Source organism: Sminthopsis crassicaudata, chromosome 2 (genome assembly GCF_048593235.1).
Source record: "Sminthopsis crassicaudata isolate SCR6 chromosome 2, ASM4859323v1, whole genome shotgun sequence".
Lineage (NCBI taxonomy): Eukaryota > Metazoa > Chordata > Mammalia > Dasyuromorphia > Dasyuridae > Sminthopsis > Sminthopsis crassicaudata.
Window position 1 is genome coordinate 642,663,347 of NC_133618.1, and position 18,724 is coordinate 642,682,070.

Here is an 18,724-nt window from a genome sequence, read left to right on the forward strand (position 1 = left end):
AAACTTCTCCTTCAGAAGTCTTAGCAGCAGGCCACATAAGAGACCCTCAATTAGTGTGTGCCTCATGGCCCAGTTTCCCTGATGCTATCTCTTAATCTCGAGAGGGCCTGGTGGCATCCTACATACCTCCATTCTGTGCCCTTTTCCTTAGCTGCCTTCCCTGAGTCACTTCCAAGGGGGCAGCCACAGGCTGTCACCAACTGAATCACCTCGCTTGGCTCAGAGATGGAGTAGGATGAGGGACTAGCTAGGATCAAGACACCAGTATAAGACTGACTGATGAGTCAGTACAAGGGAAGTCAGTAAGCGCTTCCTGGCCCTTGGATCTCTCAGCATCTCAAGCCCAGACACTTCCCAGGGAGATGATCTATAGCTCCCCACAAGCAGGAAATAATTAATTGAAATAATAATAATAATTGAAATTAAGGCTTCCTGGTACGAGATAAGTGAGTTAGACGCAGAATGAGAACTAGACCTAATTCTCAAGATCTCTAGTGAGAACTATGTAAGAGTATAAATTTATCCTTAAAATGGACTTTATTTATTTTTATTTTTTTTTTGAGGCTAAGGTTAAGTGACTTGCCCAGGGTCACACAGCTAGGAAGTGTTAATAAAATGGACTTTAAAGGTCTAATGGCCAATAAAATGACAGAATCAAAAAGTGACCCTTCCACTGAGCCAAATGGCCATCCAGATTTAAGGAGCTCAGGATTCCAGTGAGCCACTCCAAAGAGACGGTTCTTCAACCACTGCGGAAAAAAGGTTAAGCATTTTTGCGTCTCCTGATGGACGGTCCATTCAATTGATGGAACAGCTATTAAACATAACTACGTGACAGGCATCGTGCTAGGTGCTGAGGAGACGAAGCAAGAAATGAGGCTGGAAGCCTATAATCAGCCAGGAACATTCAAAGGCAAGGCCATGGAAGTCAGGCCAGTTGGCAACGAGTTGGACCAAAAGGAAAAATACGAAGAATGATACTATCGTTTAGTCAAAGGGTTTTGCTTTTCATTGTGTTTGGAGGAAGAAATGTTTCCTGTTTCCGAGCCAGTCCATACTTGCAGCTATAACACTCCCCGACCTTCTGAAGTCGGATTGTATCCCGTGGCCCAGAGTTTTATCCGTTTAGCAGAGGACAGACAGCCGTGCCAGGCTTCCCATCCCAAAGATGGCTGGCTCCTCAGCCATCTCATCCCATGTCTACATGACCCATACTCCACTGGGGTGGGTGTTTCTGCTGTCTGCCTGCCCCAGCTTTGGACAAAAAGGTCTGATGGCCTAAAACTGCACAGTTCAAAAGAAAGGACCATGGGCCACTCTTGCCAATATAAGCAGTCGGCCGATCCTTCTGACTCCAGCAATAAATCACTTCAATACTACCGAAACATGGCTGTCCGAATCTGCTGGGTAAGCGTTTCAGATTTTCAGCGAATAATTCAGTTTTTAATGTTTATTGTCATTCCTCCAACCCTGCACCATATTTCATTTCATATTTTTTCCTTCATGAGAATTATGGGATTGAAAAGAACCCGGCCAATAAAAACAGTAAGAAGTTAAGACAGGTGTAAACTATTACATCCCTTCTCCACCCCCAATGGCACAGTGAGTTTGTTGAACTATTGAATTAAGAAAAAAAGACTCAATTGGCAATTCTTCTGAGGTCACATGGAAACTTCTGCTTCAATGTCCTTTGGATTCTGGTTGTTTTCTTTTACAACAAAACATATTCAAAGAGCATGATCAAGGACCATCTCATTCAGTATGACTGATGCTGAAAATGAAGGGGATGAGATTACTTTATATTTCTATTATATACACTTGGTATTAATTTACAGGATCAAGTAGCTAAAGCTTGGAAGAAAGAGGCCCTCTAGTCCAACCCTGTTACTCTACAGATGAGGAAACTGAAGGGGAAGGGGGAGGATTGAGGGACTTGTCCAAGGTCACACAGATAACATCAAAGGTAGGATTTGAACTCTGACTCCATGGCAAGTGTTCCTTCCATCAGATCACTGGGGTACCTGTGGTTTTTCCCAAGTAGGCTTTAAGTGATACAATTATGCATCATAGCACAATGGAAGGGACCTAGATTCAGATCCCACCTCACACAGTGTGAGACACCTTGGGCATGTGGCCAACTCCTAAGATCTCATTTCTTCATCTGTAAAATGAAGGCAGTTATTCAGAAGGCCTCTGTCACATAGTAGGTGCTTAAAAACACTTAATGAACAAAACTGGCAGCTCTGTGGTCTTTCCCCAATGTCCACTCCCCCTATGGGATCATGGGAGAGTCTTCACAGCACCAATGGCCAGAAAAACTTGGGTTCAAGCACTGCTTCTGTGGGTGGTCATGACTCCGCTGAGACTCTTGGTGCTCCCAAGCAATTTTTTGAGACTACATTGCAGAAAAGTTGTTCGTGCAATGAATGGAACAAGTTTCCACATTGGGAATACCCTAAGCTGATGAAATCAGGGATCTTGTCCAACAGAAAGGAAAAGCGAATATTGAATAATGTAAAGCAAAGTATAAAATATGATGTTTCCCTTACTCCCTAGGACCCCATTTCTTCACCCATAAAATGAAGGAGAGAGATGAGCCAGGTCCTTCCAGCTCTAAAATGTTCAGTCCTGCCAGATGATACTTCAGGTCTGCCATGAGGCAGGAAAGACTACAACCCACCTCCAGGACGTCTGGCTGAATGAAAGTGATCTGTTTGCAGTGTTCCCCAAGGGGAGCCAAATGATAAAGGTAATGATTTGAGTAGTCTGTTTCTTAAAAGATATTCCACTCAGGATTCAAAGAAGTCACATGTTTTACTGATTTATTCCACATATCCCAAACTTCCCCTAAAAGAAGTATGTCATACATTTTCCTCTCCATTAACTACTTCCAGAGAACTTCCCAACCAGCCTGATCCAGAGGACTCAAAAAGCCTCGGAGAATTTGGTTTACTAAAAAGCATTGTTATTAACACATCATTAATGGAGAGGAGAGTTCATTAAATCAAGCAGTTTCCCTCCCAAATGATACACAGGACTAAATACTGGCTAGGTTGGAAAAATGGAATTCATCTTCATAGATTCATAAAATCTCAAATCAGAAATTTTGAGCTAGAAAAGGCTCAGGGGTCAAGTCCCTTCCCCTATCTACAGATGAGGAAAATGAGGCTCAGAAGGGTTCCAACTTGTTCAAAGCCACAGTTAGCTAAGTGTCTGAGGCAGAATTCAGAATCAGGATTTCCTGATTCCAAGTCATGAGATCTAACCAAAGTACCACACTGCCTCCAAAAGGAGAGACCTCAAAGGACCTCTAGTCCATATACATACCTGAACCAGAAAGTCACCTACAAAATATTCCAAAAAATGGGCATCCGATCTTTCCTTACAGATCTCTGGGTAATATAAGTAGAGACCCTACTACTACTAGTCTGATGTTCTATTCTTGTTCATGATCTTACAGATCTAGAGCTAAAAGGAGCTTTTGGATGTCATCTAGTCTAAACCCCTCATTTGAAAAGTATAGCTGAGAGAAAGAACTTTGCCCAGCTAACTAATTGTCCAAGATCACAGAGGCGGAGAGCAGGAGAATCCAGAATTGAACCCAGCTCAGCCTTGACATGTAATGAATGGATGAAATAAGGGTTTATTAATGCAGAACAGTCACTAATCTCTTTCAGGAATGAAACCTCAAGTGGGTAAACCTTGATCCATTCAAGAACACAAGGCAGCTTAGTTCTTGGATAATTAAAATTTTCCTTTTCCTTCTGTGTTCAATGAATTTCTACCACCCTTTAAATTCTGCCTCAAAAGCAGCTTCCTCCAGGAAGTCTTCACTGATTCTTCCAGCCAATAGCTACTTTTTCCACTGGACTTCATCTTTCGCTTAGTTCTGCCTCTCTCAGATACAGTTACCTTGTAACCGTAGCTATATTATGATTTTAATCTACATATCGATATGCCTCCCTACGTTATGCTACAAGACATTGAGGGGCTGGGAGAATATCCTCTCTAACCTCTCTTTCTTTCAGATTTTAGCACAGTGGAGGTCCTAAATAAATAGCTTATCCCATGATTGATCAATAACAAGAGATAAAATAAGTGCACAAATAAAATATGACAAAAGGTAAGTTGTGATAGGGGGGAGAAGCAGATAATCATTCAGATTTTAGAAACTAGGAAGGACTATTTAGAAGTTAATCCATCCTATGAGAGATGCAGATTAGTAATATGAGGGTTAGAAGACCTGAGGTCAAGTCCTATTCCAATATACAGGAAAGTAAGCAACCTTTGGCAAGTGTTGTCAGTGCCTCCAGGAGGCCATGTGGAAACTAGTGGAAAGAGGGCTGAATTTGGAGTTTATGTCCAAGACCTGGATTCAAATCCTGGTTCTGACACTTTCTAACTTGTGTGAACTGAAGCAAGTATTTAGCCTCTCTACACTTCATTTCTATAAAATTTCTATTGAATGAGAGAGGTTGGACTTTGGTTGGACTGTTGTTCAGTTGTTTTTCAGTCATGTCTAACACTTTATGACGCCATTTGGGGTTTTTTGGTAAGGATACCAGAGTGGTTTGCCCTTTCCTTCTCCAATCCATGTTATAGAAGAGGAAACTAAGACAAATAGTGACTTGCCCAGGATCACACAGGTAGTAAGTATCTGAGGCTGGATTTGAACTCGGGTCTTCCTGACTTCAGTGTATCTCTCTATCCACCTTCCTAAATGGCTGCTAAGATTCCTTCCAGTTCTAAGGCTATAGTTCTAAGTTATGGAAGAGCTGCCAATTTACATTGATGGAGGGAGTATTCACAATGGGACAATCCCACACAATGACAGGTCCAGCTCAAAAAGAAAAAAAGTTTTATTTTAAACTACTTTTCAAAAATGAGAGAACTATGTCTTAAGTGTAATACAGAGATAATGTCTCTAGGAGCACTTTGCAAGCTGTAGTACTTGATTATAAAACCATCTGTGTTTTCTGTCAGGAAGAAATTTCCCGTGTAGGAAATCTTTCTGAGAAAGCAGAGAAATTGTTCTATGACTAAGAAGATCAATCAATAAATATCTACCAAATATGCTCAAACAGACAGTTTTCAGATGAAGAAATTAGAGCCATTTCTAGCCAAATGAAAAAATGTTCTAAATCACTATTAATTAGAGAAATGCAAATTAAGACAACCACTTCATACCCCTCAGGTTGGCTAAGATGAAAGGAAAAGATAATGACAAATGCTGGAGGAGATGTGGGAAAACTGGGACACTAAGGGAGGGAGTCCCTTTACTGAGGGAGTTATGAAATGATCCAACCATTTTGGACATCCATTTGGAACTATACCCCAAGGGCTATCAAATTGTGCAGACCCTTTGATCCAGTAGTGTCTGTATTGGGTGCATATCCCAAAAATCATAAAAGAGGGAAAAGGACCGCCGTGATAAAATGTTTGTAGCAGCCCTTTTTATAGTGGCAAGGAACTGAAAACTGAGTGATGTTCATCAGCTGGGGAATGATGAATAAGTTGTGCTAGACGAATGTAATAAAATATTATTGTTCTATAAGAAAAAGATGAGCAGGCTGATTTCAGAGAGGCCTGTAAAGATTTCGACATGAACTGATGCTGACTGAAGTGAGTAGAACCAAGAGAACACTGTACAGAGTAACAGCAAAACTGAGATGGATTTGGCTCTTTTCAACAATGTGATGATTCAAGGCAATTTCAATAGACTTGTGATGGAGAGAGCATCCACATCCGGAGAGAGAACTATGGAGGTGGCGCAGTGGATAGAGCACCAGCCTTGAATTCAGGAGGACCTGAGTTCAAATGTGGTCTCAGACACTTAACACTTCCTGGCTGTGTGACCCTGGGCAAGTCACTTAACCCCAGCCTCAGGGAGGAGGGGGGGGGAAGAAGAAGAAGAAAGAAAAAGTCAGAGAACTATGGAGATTGAACGTGGATCAGAGCATAGTATTTTCACCTTTTTATTGCTTCTTGTTTGCTTGTGCTCTTTCCATTTTGATCCGAGTTATTTTGTGCAGCATGATGAATATGAAAATATGTTTAAAAGAACTGCATGTGCTTGACTCACATCAGTGGAGAGAGGGAGGGAGAAAAACTTGGAACATAAGACGAGTGTTGCAAATGATCTTTGTGTGTATTTGGAAAAATAAAATACTATTTAAAAATAAAGATCTATCAGATGTCTAACCCGAATCACAAACACAAAACAGAGAGAGTCCTTAAGTTTTCTGCAACACACATAGTTTAATGACTCATAAGGAGTCCCAGAGCTAGTAATAGAGGTGGAATTTGAACTCAGCTCCTCCTGACTCCAAGTACAGACTTTATCCAGAATATTGCACAGCTTCTCTATAAACCATCAAGGGCCAGATTCATGTGAGTTATGATTATTCTGTCAAACCCAGGCTGGAATAACAGGCTGAGCCTGGAGTTACCATATCCAAGAGGCAAAGCAAGCCAGCACTGTGAAAATGCCAGACACACAGGGCTAATAACTCGATTATCCACAGTAACCAGAGCCAAGAACTTCACAGAGCACTGAAATGCTCAAATCATCCCAAACCTCTTTTTAAGCAATTTGCTTCTATTTCCTCCTATGTCAAATCCCTTATCAAAAGGACTAATATCATCAAGATGGACAAAGGCAATATTCCATCCATTTTTAGAATTGCCTCTCTATGGCACTTAAACCCAGATCTCAGACTGGAAGAGTCACACAACAGAAAGAGCCATGAACCAGGTAACAAAAGACTTAGGACAAAGTTAACTACTCTCTTTATGACTGGAAAAGTCACTTCAGTAGGAAGATTGGACTACATACAGAGTTTTCTACAGGTCTCTTGAACTAAAATTTTAACCATGTAATATGCTACCCTCTCCTAGAAAAAGAGATTAACCCTTAGCTAATCTTAGACTTAGGGGTGGAGGGGGAAATGGGAGGAACTCTAACTGACACTGAAAAAGCTACTGTTAGAACTGAGGCAGCCCTGCCTCACACCAGACTGCCAAAAATCAAAAAGTAAGAGCATCCATTGGACTAAGACACTGGAAAGGAAAAGGAAGGAAAGGAAGGAAGGGAAGGAAGGGAAGGAAGGGAAGGAAGGGAAGGAAGGGAAGGAAGGGAAGGAAGGGAAGGAAGGGAAGGAAGGGAAGGAAGGGAAGGAAGGGAAGGAAGGGAAGGAAGGGAAGGAAGGAAGGAAGGAAGGAAGGAAGGAAGGAAGGAAGGAAGGAAGGAAGGGAAGGAAGGAAGGGAAGGAAGGAAGGAAGGAAGGAAGGGAAGGAAGGAAGGAAGGAAGGAAGGAAGGAAGGAAGGAAGGAAGGAAGGAAGGAAGGAAGGAAGGAAAGAAGGAAGGAAGGAAGGAAGGAAGGAAGGAAGGAAGGAAGGAAGGAAGGAAGGAAGGAAGGAAGGAAGGAAGGAAGGAAGGGAAGGAAGGGAAGGAAGGGAAGGAAGGGAAGGAAGGGAAGGAAGGGAAGGAAGGGAAGGAAGGGAAGGAAGGGAAGGAAGGGAAGGAAGGGAAGGAAGGGAAGGAAGGGAAGGAAGGGAAGGAAGGGAAGGAAGGGAAGGAAGGGAAGGAAGGGAAGGAAGGGAAGGAAGGGAAGGAAGGGAAGGAAGGGAAGGAAGGGAAGGAAGGGAAGGAAGGGAAGGAAGGGAAGGAAGGGAAGGAAGGGAAGGAAGGGAAGGAAGGAAAGGAAGGGAAGGAAGGGAAGGAAGGGAAGGAAGGAAAGGAAGGAAAGGAAGGAAAGGAAGGAAAGGAAGGAAAGGAAGGAAAGGAAGGAAAGGAAGGAAAGGAAGGAAAGGAAGGAAAGGAAGGAAAGGAAGAAGCATTAGCTGCCATCCCTATTCAGAATGGGTCATCCAGGAACTCTGGGTGCTTGGGAGCTACATTGTTCCCTAGTTCAAACTCTGCCTAAAAATTTATTTGACCTTCAAACTTAATGATCTGGCTATGAAACTTTCTTCTTAGACCAATGACCTCCAACATACGTCAATGGAATCTGCATCCAGCCGATTGCCAGACATTCTGATCAAGCCAACCAACTTGCTTTCAGACCCCATTCCTTCTTATATAACCAGTCCCAGAGGCACTCTCTATTCAAATCTGGGCTCACAAGAGTGAACAAGTTTGAGAATTTAGTAATCCTGGGCTCTTGTTGTTTTTTAAATAATATTACAACCATATGAAAGATCACTAATAATAAGAGAAACAAAAAGTAAAACAACTCTGAGGTTTCATTTCACACCCAGCTAACTGGAAAAGATGACAAAAGAAGAAAATAGCTGGTATTGGAGGGACTGTGGGAAGGAGAGCAGCATCTAAGAATCCTTTTGGTGGAGTGGTAGATTGGGCTGAACAATTCTGCAACATGACGTAGAAGTAGGAAAAGTCGTAATAGTGTTTATAGCTCTAAACCCAGAGATAATAACAACAATAATAGCAGTTTATGTCCCCTTATGGTTCACAAAATGCTTGATGCATATTTATTGGGATCTTTACAACAACCCTACTATTCTTATTTCCATTTTACAGATGAAAAAACTGAGGCTAACACAAATTAAATGACCAGGTCAGGATCTGAAGTAGGATTTGAATTCAAGACTTTATGACTCAAGTCTAGGGAATCTATCCACTACTCTGTCTAGATGCCAATGAAATTTATACCTTAAGAAAGCTAAAGACAGAAAAAAGGTCCCCTATAGACCCACGTATTAATAGAAGCACTCTTTGTGGAGGGAAAAATGACTAGAAATAAAGTGAGTGCCCATGAGCTGGGGAAGAGTTAGATCATTTATAGCATATGACTGTAACCAAATATTACTGTGCCATAAGAAACAGAGGATGAGGAATTGAGAGGAACACGGCAAGACTTACATGCTCAGAGACAGAGAAAGACCTACAACAATATACCCAGTGACAACTGTAATCATGTAAATGAAAATCACATATTAAAAAAAAAAAAGGAACCAGACACTACACTGTACATTAATGCCCATTCCTGACTCCAAAGAACAGGGGAGGAAATAGAATTCTTTCCTTTCTTAGGAGTTCTAAGAGACCATGAGGGTGTAGAATATGGCACCCTCTTTTGGGGACAATGAATTATCAGTTTTTCTTGTGTTACTCTTTTTCTTTTCTTTTCTTTTTTTAAAGGAAGACTTGCTAAGAAAGGAAGAGTGGTATGGGACAAACAGATTCTGAAATAATACATATAAACAAGGAGAATCAACAAAATATTAATTCAAAAAAAGCAATATCTGTTCTCTTCTAGCTTTGTCCAAAAATGTTCAAAAGATCTAGTCCCCTTTTAAGTCATTTGTTCAGATTGTACCAATCCACTAAGGAGAGTATTGAGAGACTTCTTCTTGTCCCTCAAAGGTTACAATGCACCTTTGTTCACAAATAATCTAAAAAGAATCCCCAACTCAAACGAAATGGCAATCATATAATGCCACTTTTTCCAAATTATCAGAACCATAAGTGAGTCAAATGATGAAGATGACACATACTAAATTACAAAAAATTACAATTTCTACCTTTGATTTAAAAAAAAAAAAACTATAATCTAGGAAATGTAGAATTAGAAAGAAGATAGACTGATGACACAGCAAAAGTAAGAATCAGCAGCTAGACAGCTTGGTCCCTGACCTCGAACATTTATGAGAAAGACACAGGCGAGCGGCTCTCTGGATGACAAGCAATCTGGGTGTTCTAACACACATTCCTAGAGCGAAATACTCACATCAGGGAAATCGTCAATCCACCAAAGTGATGACAAGCCAATGAGGCGTCCAATAATCAAACTGCAGACCAAAGCCAACATCTTCCTAATGACACCAAAAGGTCACAAGAATCCCAGTACACCATGATGCCAGAAGACTTCTCATTACCCAATAAACTAGAGGGCAGTGTTTCTGTTTACAACATTCTGCCAAGAAAAAGAAAAGAAAAAAAAAAAAAGGTGCAAAAAATCTGGGGAAGGGAATCATGGGAAAAGCTCAGATTTGGATTGGGAATGTCCAAATTTTTTCTGCATGTTTCTGCAGGTGGGAGAAAAGAGAAGAAATGACCTCTGAGGTAGCTTCCAGCTTGATTCTAGGACCCCATGAAGCAGGATGGGGCAGGAGACAGAGAGTTGGCTCTGGAGCCAGGAAGATCCAAGTTCAGGACCCATCCTGGCTGTGTGACCCTCAGCAAGGCCTTTAACTTCTCAATGTCCTCGGCACTCTCTAAGACTGTTTTGAGAGCATGGCAGCAAGAGCAAGGAACCTTTGGGCAAATACTTACAAAATGCACCTCCCAAACAAATGAACAGCTTATACCCACAAAGCACACAAACATGACAATGGCAATGAGAACCTGTAAAAAAAATTGGAGCCTGTAAGGAAGTCCAAAGCAGCACTTCCGTCCTGTCTCAGCACAAGAAGCCGGACTCACCTTGCCTGGGAGACCTCTGAGAGATATCAGCCTTAGAACAGCAGCTCCTTCGCTACTTTAATATTCCTCCTAAATCCCGGCCTGAACCCAGGCCGATGAGCTGGTGCACTCTCCCAGCAGCACCTGCTCCGTCCCCACCCCCACAACACAAATTCACTGCCTCCACAAAGGGAACTTGAGCCCCAACTCCCACTCCCCAAGCCCAGGACTCTAGAATGTGCCGCACACCATTCCTGTGAACGGCAGGCCAATAATAGCGAGCCAATGGGAGGCATCTCCTTCGTTACAGGAATAGCAATGTATCAAAGAAAGGTCATTCATTCTTCACTGGATGAACAGGTACCCATTGTGTCCTAAGACGAAGTGAAAAACAGTTCCTGGCTCTATGACCTTGTGTTCTAGTAAGAAAATTGGCAGCATAGCTCCCCTCCCCTTCCCTTCTCCCCAGCACGGTCGCCCACATTCTCACATGATCAGTCACAGGGGTCCCACCCACCATGATGGGCGCCTTTCTCAATTTCTCTTGCCTTCAGAAGGACACCCATGGAGCCGGTGGGCTATTTCCAGCAATTCTATCTCTCCCTGTTGCTACATGGAATGGAGATCAAAATAGAAAATGGAATAGGAGATCATGTGAGGAGGGCGAGAGACTTGTCCAAAGTCACACTGACCATATCAAAATGACAAGAATGAGAGAAAGGCCCATTCTAGGTTCTTTGGCCTTGAGCTTTGGCATAGAGACTTCTAGCATGTTTTCTGTTTTAACAGGGTTCAACCCACACTCAATCACTTCAATGAACGCTTCATCCAAGAATCGCCCCATTTCTGTAATTTGTCTTTTTTTTTTTATTTGACTTTTCCCTGAAACACCTTTAATTCATTAAAATGCCTGATCAAGGGTTTCTGTCTTCAGTATTATGATGAGGGAGGAAAAACTGGTGAGCTCCTATTTCTTCAAGTCAGCAGCAACATTCTACTTTTAAATCACAGGCCATTCTCCACAAAATTAAGCAGATCACTTCACCTCAAAAAAAGAAACAAAAAACCAGCTTAAAAACTTGAAAAATATGATCGATTTTTTTTTTCTTAGGGAGCAAGCCATCAATTTTCATCTCCTGAAAGAAACGTTTGTTTTGACTGGAACCTCACATCTGACTGTAATTTCTTTCTCCTCCAGGTTCCTCTGTTCACTAACCCGGACTCGTCTCTTTTTTTTCCATCAGCAGGCAGAAAACCACCTGAAAGGGGGCTCTGAGTCCTGGATGATGCTCGAATGGGGCTCAGTCAGTAATCGTCTTTGGCGTTCGATAAAAGCCAGAATGTAGAAGGCCTTCCATCTTGGTTTGTAAAACACAAATCCCCATCTATAATGTTGTAGCCGTCCTTGGCAGTATTTACACTTCCTTAGGGACTCCCCACTTCTATTCCGGGGAGTAACTCGACCTCGATTGAGATGTAGCAGATACTTTAACATCCTGGGTCTGCCCCTGCTTTTTTCCCCCAAACAATTCTATTTTTGCAGCTGTTTCTGGGCCCCCTGTTTGCTTTGGAGGGATTTAGTCAGTTTAGTCTTTTTAGCAGTAAAGTTCTAAAGTTTCCGAGGCCTATCCCCACCAGAGTGGGACTTGTTATAAAGGGAAAGGAAGTCTTTTGTCCATCTGAGGGTCAAGGCAGCAGGCCGGAATCCTCCCCTCCCCCACTCCCAGCTGCACCTAAGCTGGGCTCTGTACCACAAAAATTCCTGAGTAATATTTTTAGGAATCATGGGACCCAGGAAGAAGCACTGGAGATGGCATCAGAGAACACAGTCCATTTTCCAGCTCTACCACGGCTTGTCTGGCCTGGACAAGCCACCTAATCTTTACTTCCAACCTCAGTTTCTTCATTTGTAATAGAGGGGAACTGGGGTCAGTGGCTTTTAAGATCCCTTCCAATTCTGAAACTACAGTCTTAGGTCTGATGCTTTGTGGTACAGTAGCAGAAGTCAAATAGTTTACAGCAAGAACTGCCAAGGGTTTGGGGTCCAAGACCTCCAGGTTCCAGATTCCAGGCTCTGGGCTCTTACAGTCTGTGTGACCTCTGGGCTGCTCCTCAACTTCTTTGAGATAGACTCCTCACACCCAGCAAAAAAAACCACCCTGGATCAACCTTCCTCAGAGAAACTATTGTGAGGTGTAAGGAAGTAATTGTACAAGATACTTTGTTAACCCTCCCATTGACACGGTTACATTGTTGGTGGAACTGTGAACGGATCCAGCCATTGTGGAGAACAGTTTGGAACTATGTTCAAAAAATTATCAAACTGTGCATACCCTTTCATCCAGCAGTGTTTCTATTGATCCCAAAAAGATCTTAAAGGAGGGAAAGGGACCTGTATGTGCAAAAATGTTTGTGGCAGCTCTTTTTATAGTGGCAAGAACCTGGAAACTGAGTGGATGCCCATCAATCAGAGAATGGCTGAATGAGTTATGGTATATAATGTTATGGAATATTATTGTTCTGTAAGAAACGACCATCAGGATGATTTCAGAAAGGCCCGGAGAGACTTACATGAACTGATGCTGAGTGAAATGAGCAGAATTGGGAGATTATACATGACAACAACAAGACTATATGACAATCTGACAGACATGGCTCTCTTCAACAATGAGAGGATTCAAATCAGTTCCACTTGTTCAGTGAGGAAGAGAGCCAGGAAGAGAACTGTGGGAACTGAGTGTGGACCACAACACAACATTCTCACTCTCTCTCTCTGCTGTTATTTGCCTGCATTTTGTTTTCTTTCACGTTTTTCCCCCCTATCTTCTTGATCTGATTTTCCTTCTGCAGCATGATAACTGTATATAAATATACATAAATATATATATAAATATGATAACTGTATACAAATATAGATTTAACTTATATTTTAACATATTTAACATGTATTGGACTATCTGCCATCTAGGGGAGGGAGGGGAAAATTTGGAACAAAAAGCTTTGCAAGGGACAATGTTGAAAATTTACCCATGCATATGTTTTGTAAATAAAAAGCTTTAACTAAAAAAAAAAACAAAAAACAAAAAAAAAGCCTCATGCTCTGAGGCAATGGACAGGACTCTGGATTCGGGAGCAAAAAACTTGGGAATTCATCTGACTGAAAAAAACAATTCCCCTCTCTGAGACTCATTTTTCTTACCTATAAAATGGGAATAACACTTGAATAATATTCTTTTAAGGAAGTGCTTTACAAATTGTAAAGTATTAGTAAGTGAGGAACTATGACATATTTTTTTTCCACAGACACTTCTCTGCATGATAGACATCACTCCATTCCTCCTCCCCATTCCCCGAAAAAATCATGATTCACATAGAGGTAGAGCACTTAGGTGTTAACATTGATTAGTTAATTCTCATAGAATAATCTCTTTTGATGAGGATAATCATTTACAAACATAGCCTACCTGTGCTATTTTTAAAGCCAGCTGTCTCATTTCATTGCTTGTTGAGCTTGCTAAGTCAAGTTAAAGAGGGTTTGTGGTTGCAAATTGTTTTCTTATTTTTGTATGACCTCAGAAGAAGATTCAAGAATTGTTGATCCTAAAATCTCAGTTCTTTAATCAAAGCAATTAATAATGTATTTCACATGTATATAGAACTTTCAATTTTATAAAACATGCTCCTCTCCCCGCCAAAAAAATTGGGAAAGTAAGCTGACTTCTTATGTTCATTTTAGAAGTGAGGAAATAGGTTTAGAGAGATTAGATAACTTTACTATGGTCACATAGATCATAAATAGCACAGATAAGATTCCAATAAAGATTTCTTGACTTTTAACTCCAGTATTATTTTTATTGTATCTTTCTTGGAGGTTTCATGAATTCCCCTTCTTTGATGTATTTAGTTCAACCTCTCTCAGTTCCCAGGTGGCTGCATTACTCATTACTTTTCATAGTATCACTAATAATATTGGCAATGAGGGTGAAGCAGATATCTTTAATCTTCTTTTCCCTCATTCTCACCCCCATCACCATTTGCAGCCTTCTGATTTTAACAAGGCTCTGGCTTTTCAAATATCCCCTAAAGTTTACTTCCAAAGCAATTGCTGGAATGGTTAAAATCTCCTTTGATAATAGATGTGTACATATTGATGTGTATGTATATATATACATATTTTGTATATATATATATATATATATATATGCGCATACATATATATCTATTCATTATATATGTATATAGTGATATGAGCAATTAACACATATATATTTATAGAGAAGGAGATTCCCAGAATTATCCACATGTAGTCCAAAATATTGAGAGATTGTTTCAATCAAAACTTTGGATGATATTCATAAATTTATACATGTATATAAACACACATGTATATAAATGCCTATGCATACATATATGCATATTTTCAATACACATATACATATATCACACACATGTTCATATAAGACTGATATCCTCCTCTTATGTCTCTTTGTAGGTTGATGCTGTTATTCAAGGTCATGTAAAAAGAATGTCAGTAAGTCATTTTTTAGCCAAATAGGATAATGGCCAGAGTTAGTGATAAGCTTGACATTTATTGTACAAAGAATAACTTAGCTTCAAGATGAATAAATTCACATATAGTTTCAAGAACACATATTGCATGGAATCTGTATCACTCAAAGAAATACCCATCTGGTAGAAATTGCTGATTCATGAAATATGGAAATATGTGATATATGTGGGGAGAGAGGAAGAATGAGAGAGAGAGAAAGGAAAGAGAGAGAGAGAGAGAGAGAGAGAGAGAGAGAGAGAGAGAGAGAGAGAGAGAGAGAGAGACACAGAGAGAATAAGTCAGTGGATAGACTAGTGATTAAGTGGATAGATAAATGAGATATGAGATACACATATACATGCACATATACAAATATATATATATACATATATGCATGTTTTTTTTTTTTAAATCCCAAGAGCTTTTCTAACATTGAGGAAGATAAATCTACTTCAGAAGGGAAAAGTCTCTCTTATTTAACATGATAGAGTATATTGAACCAGAATCAGTAGAACCTGGATTGAAATCCCACTTCTGATACTTCTTAACTTTTTAATTATGGATAAATTCTATAATTTCTCTGAGCCTCAGCTATCTCACTTATAAAACTGAAATAATAATACATAAGTCTTGTCTCACAGAATTATTGGAAGGAAGTGATTCAGTTAATCTTAAAGTGTCAAGAAAATGTGATTTTTTACTTCAGTAGTAGTAGTGGCAAAAAGTAATGATAATAGCAGTGGTAATACAAATGACATTGATGAGAGAATTCCATGAACAATTTGATAAGTTCTCAAATCAATATGAATGCACATATGAAAGTACATGTTTCTTTGTCTTATCTGAGGACCTTTCCATGAAGTATGGTCAGCCAATCAATCATACCCTTTCGTAGGAGTAATTAATTATATATTTATTTACTGGTCCTAATATCTCCCCTTAGGTTATAAAGATATTTAATATAGTTCTGAGATATCTGATAGGATAGCTCATTAGAACGTCCTGAGGATCAGTCAAAATCATTGTTTTTATTGTATGGCATCAATGCAATAAAATGATTGGGCTGCATCCAAATGACTATAAAACTGGATTTACTATTACTCTTTGTCTATGTTTTTTCATGGATGTGCCCCAGGAACATCTGGGGTCCTTTTCTACTGAACGTAGTTTCTGGGTTTGATATTTAGTGAAAGAAATATTAACCTGATTTAATGTGGCTTAATCCACGAATTAGGTATTATGCCTAGACAATTCTTCCTGGTTCTATCCTGTCCTCTGAGCAAAGATTTGGTCAGGGTCTCTTTTGTTATTTCAGGTAAAACTGCAGGTGTTTAAGAAAATTGCTCTAATTGGAAACTGAAACACTTTAAAGATCATTTTCCTTCTTCACTGCCATCTTAAATAGCATCTGGAGTAGTCTAGATTTTTGGAGCATATTATATCTTCCAATGTAATTCCAGGGAGAGAAATATAATCATGTATATTCACTTAAGAATAGCTTAAAGAAAGATGGGTGTCAATACTTTTTGGGATTAGTAAAGACAATTACATAGCATATTCATTAGCTTTCTAGTCCAGTGATCTAACTTGAATTAATCGTTGTTGTACATCTGTGAATATTGTCTTGGTTTTCTCTCTTCCCTCTTTCTGTAAATTCCTTCCAACATCCATATATGTGGCAACAACTCCTCTTAAATGGTACTGAATTCTCTTGGGAAGAAAATCCTTAGACATGAGTGAATAAGTGGAAAATTTATATGATTTAATCTTAACTCATTGATGTTTTATTATGTCTATCCTTGCATTCTAGCTGTTGAATCACTTTGTAACACAGTCTTTTAAATATATCAGTAATGAAACTCTCTTGGGAGGGATTTAAGATAGACTCATCTCATTTTGAAGAATATTAATATTAAACTTCACATTTTCCCCAAGATTTCTCTCACCATTTCATTTAATAATGCACTCTCAGCTTATCATACCCAATGTCTTATGTTGTCAGAAATTACAGAAAATAACACCATCTGCAGTTAGTAACCTTCCCAGATATTACAGAATCATGCCTACTTTTTGCAATCCAAGTACAAAAGGAGGCAAGGAAGGTTTAATTTTTCTTTAGGGAATAAAAACTGTTTTCAATAGCCTAACCAACAGAACTATTATTCTCTGAAATAAAATATTCAGTAAGAAATTACAATCCAAAAGTCATAAAGCTATAAAACTGACTACATAAAACAGCAAGTAATCAGTCCAGTTCCAAAATAAGGCAGATAGAAATATGCTAGGCAACTCTGTTAGATTTAATCATGTAAATGAGGACTACATAAAGTATATGGTTTTTGTTTTTTTTTTTTTTTTTTTTTTTTTTTGTTAATCTGGACAATATTCTAATACTTAGACACAAAGGCAAGCAAATTTAGAAGTCAAGGATGATTGGGAGTGAAGGTAGAGAACAACATTTCAAAATATTGAAGAGAGAAGTTGTGAGTTCTTACCCATGAATTCAATCCCCAAGTGGTCTGCTACATCAATGCAAGCATATAAGAAGAATAGAAAAAGAGAGAGAGAGAAAAGTGGTTAGAAATGAGCCATATGAAACAAAAACATATAAGTATTAAACATCTAGAGAAGGTAGGACATTAAATTATTATCCATAATACTCATGATAAGATAGATACTCTTAAGATTTATGCAGAATAACATGGAGCTCTTGTCTAGCTCAGTCATTTTTATATACCCCTAAGCTCGAGAGCACTTCTAAGTTCTCTGAAAAATACAGTAAATATAGAGTAACCATAAAAAATAATCATGACATTAAAATATTGGTAATCTCCAAAAAGGTGTGTATATACAACAATAATATTTAAAGAAACAATTTATCTCCAAAAACCTATCCACATACACATACACACATGCACAGAATGTGTATAGAGGGCTGGCTTTAGAGTCAAGTCTTCAAGACTTGCCCCTGACAAATCCCTTTACTGCTGTCCTTATGCAGCTCTCTGAGACTATAAATTATGTACTAGATTGCTGATCCTCATTGTTGGACTGTAAGTTCCCACAGTTATGATATATCAGACTTGGAGAAAACATTTGACTATGCCTGTGTGTGTTTTTGTATGCATATGTGTGTGCATGGATATATGAATACATACACACAAGTGAGACAACTACTTTGACATAGTAGGTTTAGTGCTAGACTGGGTGTCTAGAAAACTTATGTTTAAGTAGGGCCTTTAAGTCTTCTTTTTTTAAAATTTTTTATATATTTTTGACAGTATATATGCACGAGTAATTTTTTTTATAACATTATCCCTTGTATTCATTTTTCCACATTATAAACTCCCTTCCCTTGATGACAGGCAATCCCATACATTTTACATGTGTTACAATATAACCTAGATACAATATATGTGTGTAAATACCATTTTTGTTGCACATTAAGTATTAGATTCCAAAGGTATAAGTAATCTGGGTAGACAGACAGTAATGCTATCAATTTACATTCACTTCCCAGGGTTCCTTCTCTGGGTGTAGTTGTTTCTGTCCATCATTGATCAACTGGCAGTGAGTTGGATCTTCTTTATGTTGAAGATATCCACTTCCATCAGAATACATCTTCACACAGCATTGAGGTGTATAGCGATCTTCTGGTTCTGTTCATTTCACTCAGCATCAGTTGATGTAAGTCTCTCCAAGCCTCTCTGTGTTCCTCCTGCTGGTCATTTCTTACAGAGCAATAATA

At 39.4% G+C, this 18,724-nt stretch overlaps 2 protein-coding genes across 3 annotated transcripts in view; one reads left to right on the forward strand and one right to left on the reverse strand.

Moving 5' to 3' along the window:
- The window catches only part of LOC141553015 (monocarboxylate transporter 9-like), a 19,317-nt gene extending 18,339 nt beyond the window's left edge, over positions 1–978 (forward strand). The window contains exon 5 of the mRNA XM_074284879.1: positions 815–978. Within this exon, the coding sequence (XP_074140980.1) occupies positions 815–978 (164 nt within the window). The remainder of the gene's footprint in view (positions 1–814) is intronic.
- Positions 979–13,704: 12,726 nt separating this feature from the next.
- The window catches only part of LOC141558848 (pro-neuregulin-3, membrane-bound isoform-like), a 959,615-nt gene continuing 954,595 nt past the window's right edge, over positions 13,705–18,724 (reverse strand). The window contains exon 4 of one of the 2 annotated variants that reach the window (XM_074296649.1): positions 13,705–17,495. In XM_074296649.1, coding sequence (XP_074152750.1) covers positions 17,437–17,495 — 59 coding nt within the window. In that variant the 3' untranslated portion in view covers positions 13,705–17,436. Of the gene's footprint in view, positions 17,499–18,724 lie in introns of both variants that reach the window. The other variant, XM_074296648.1, reaches the window with a different exon arrangement.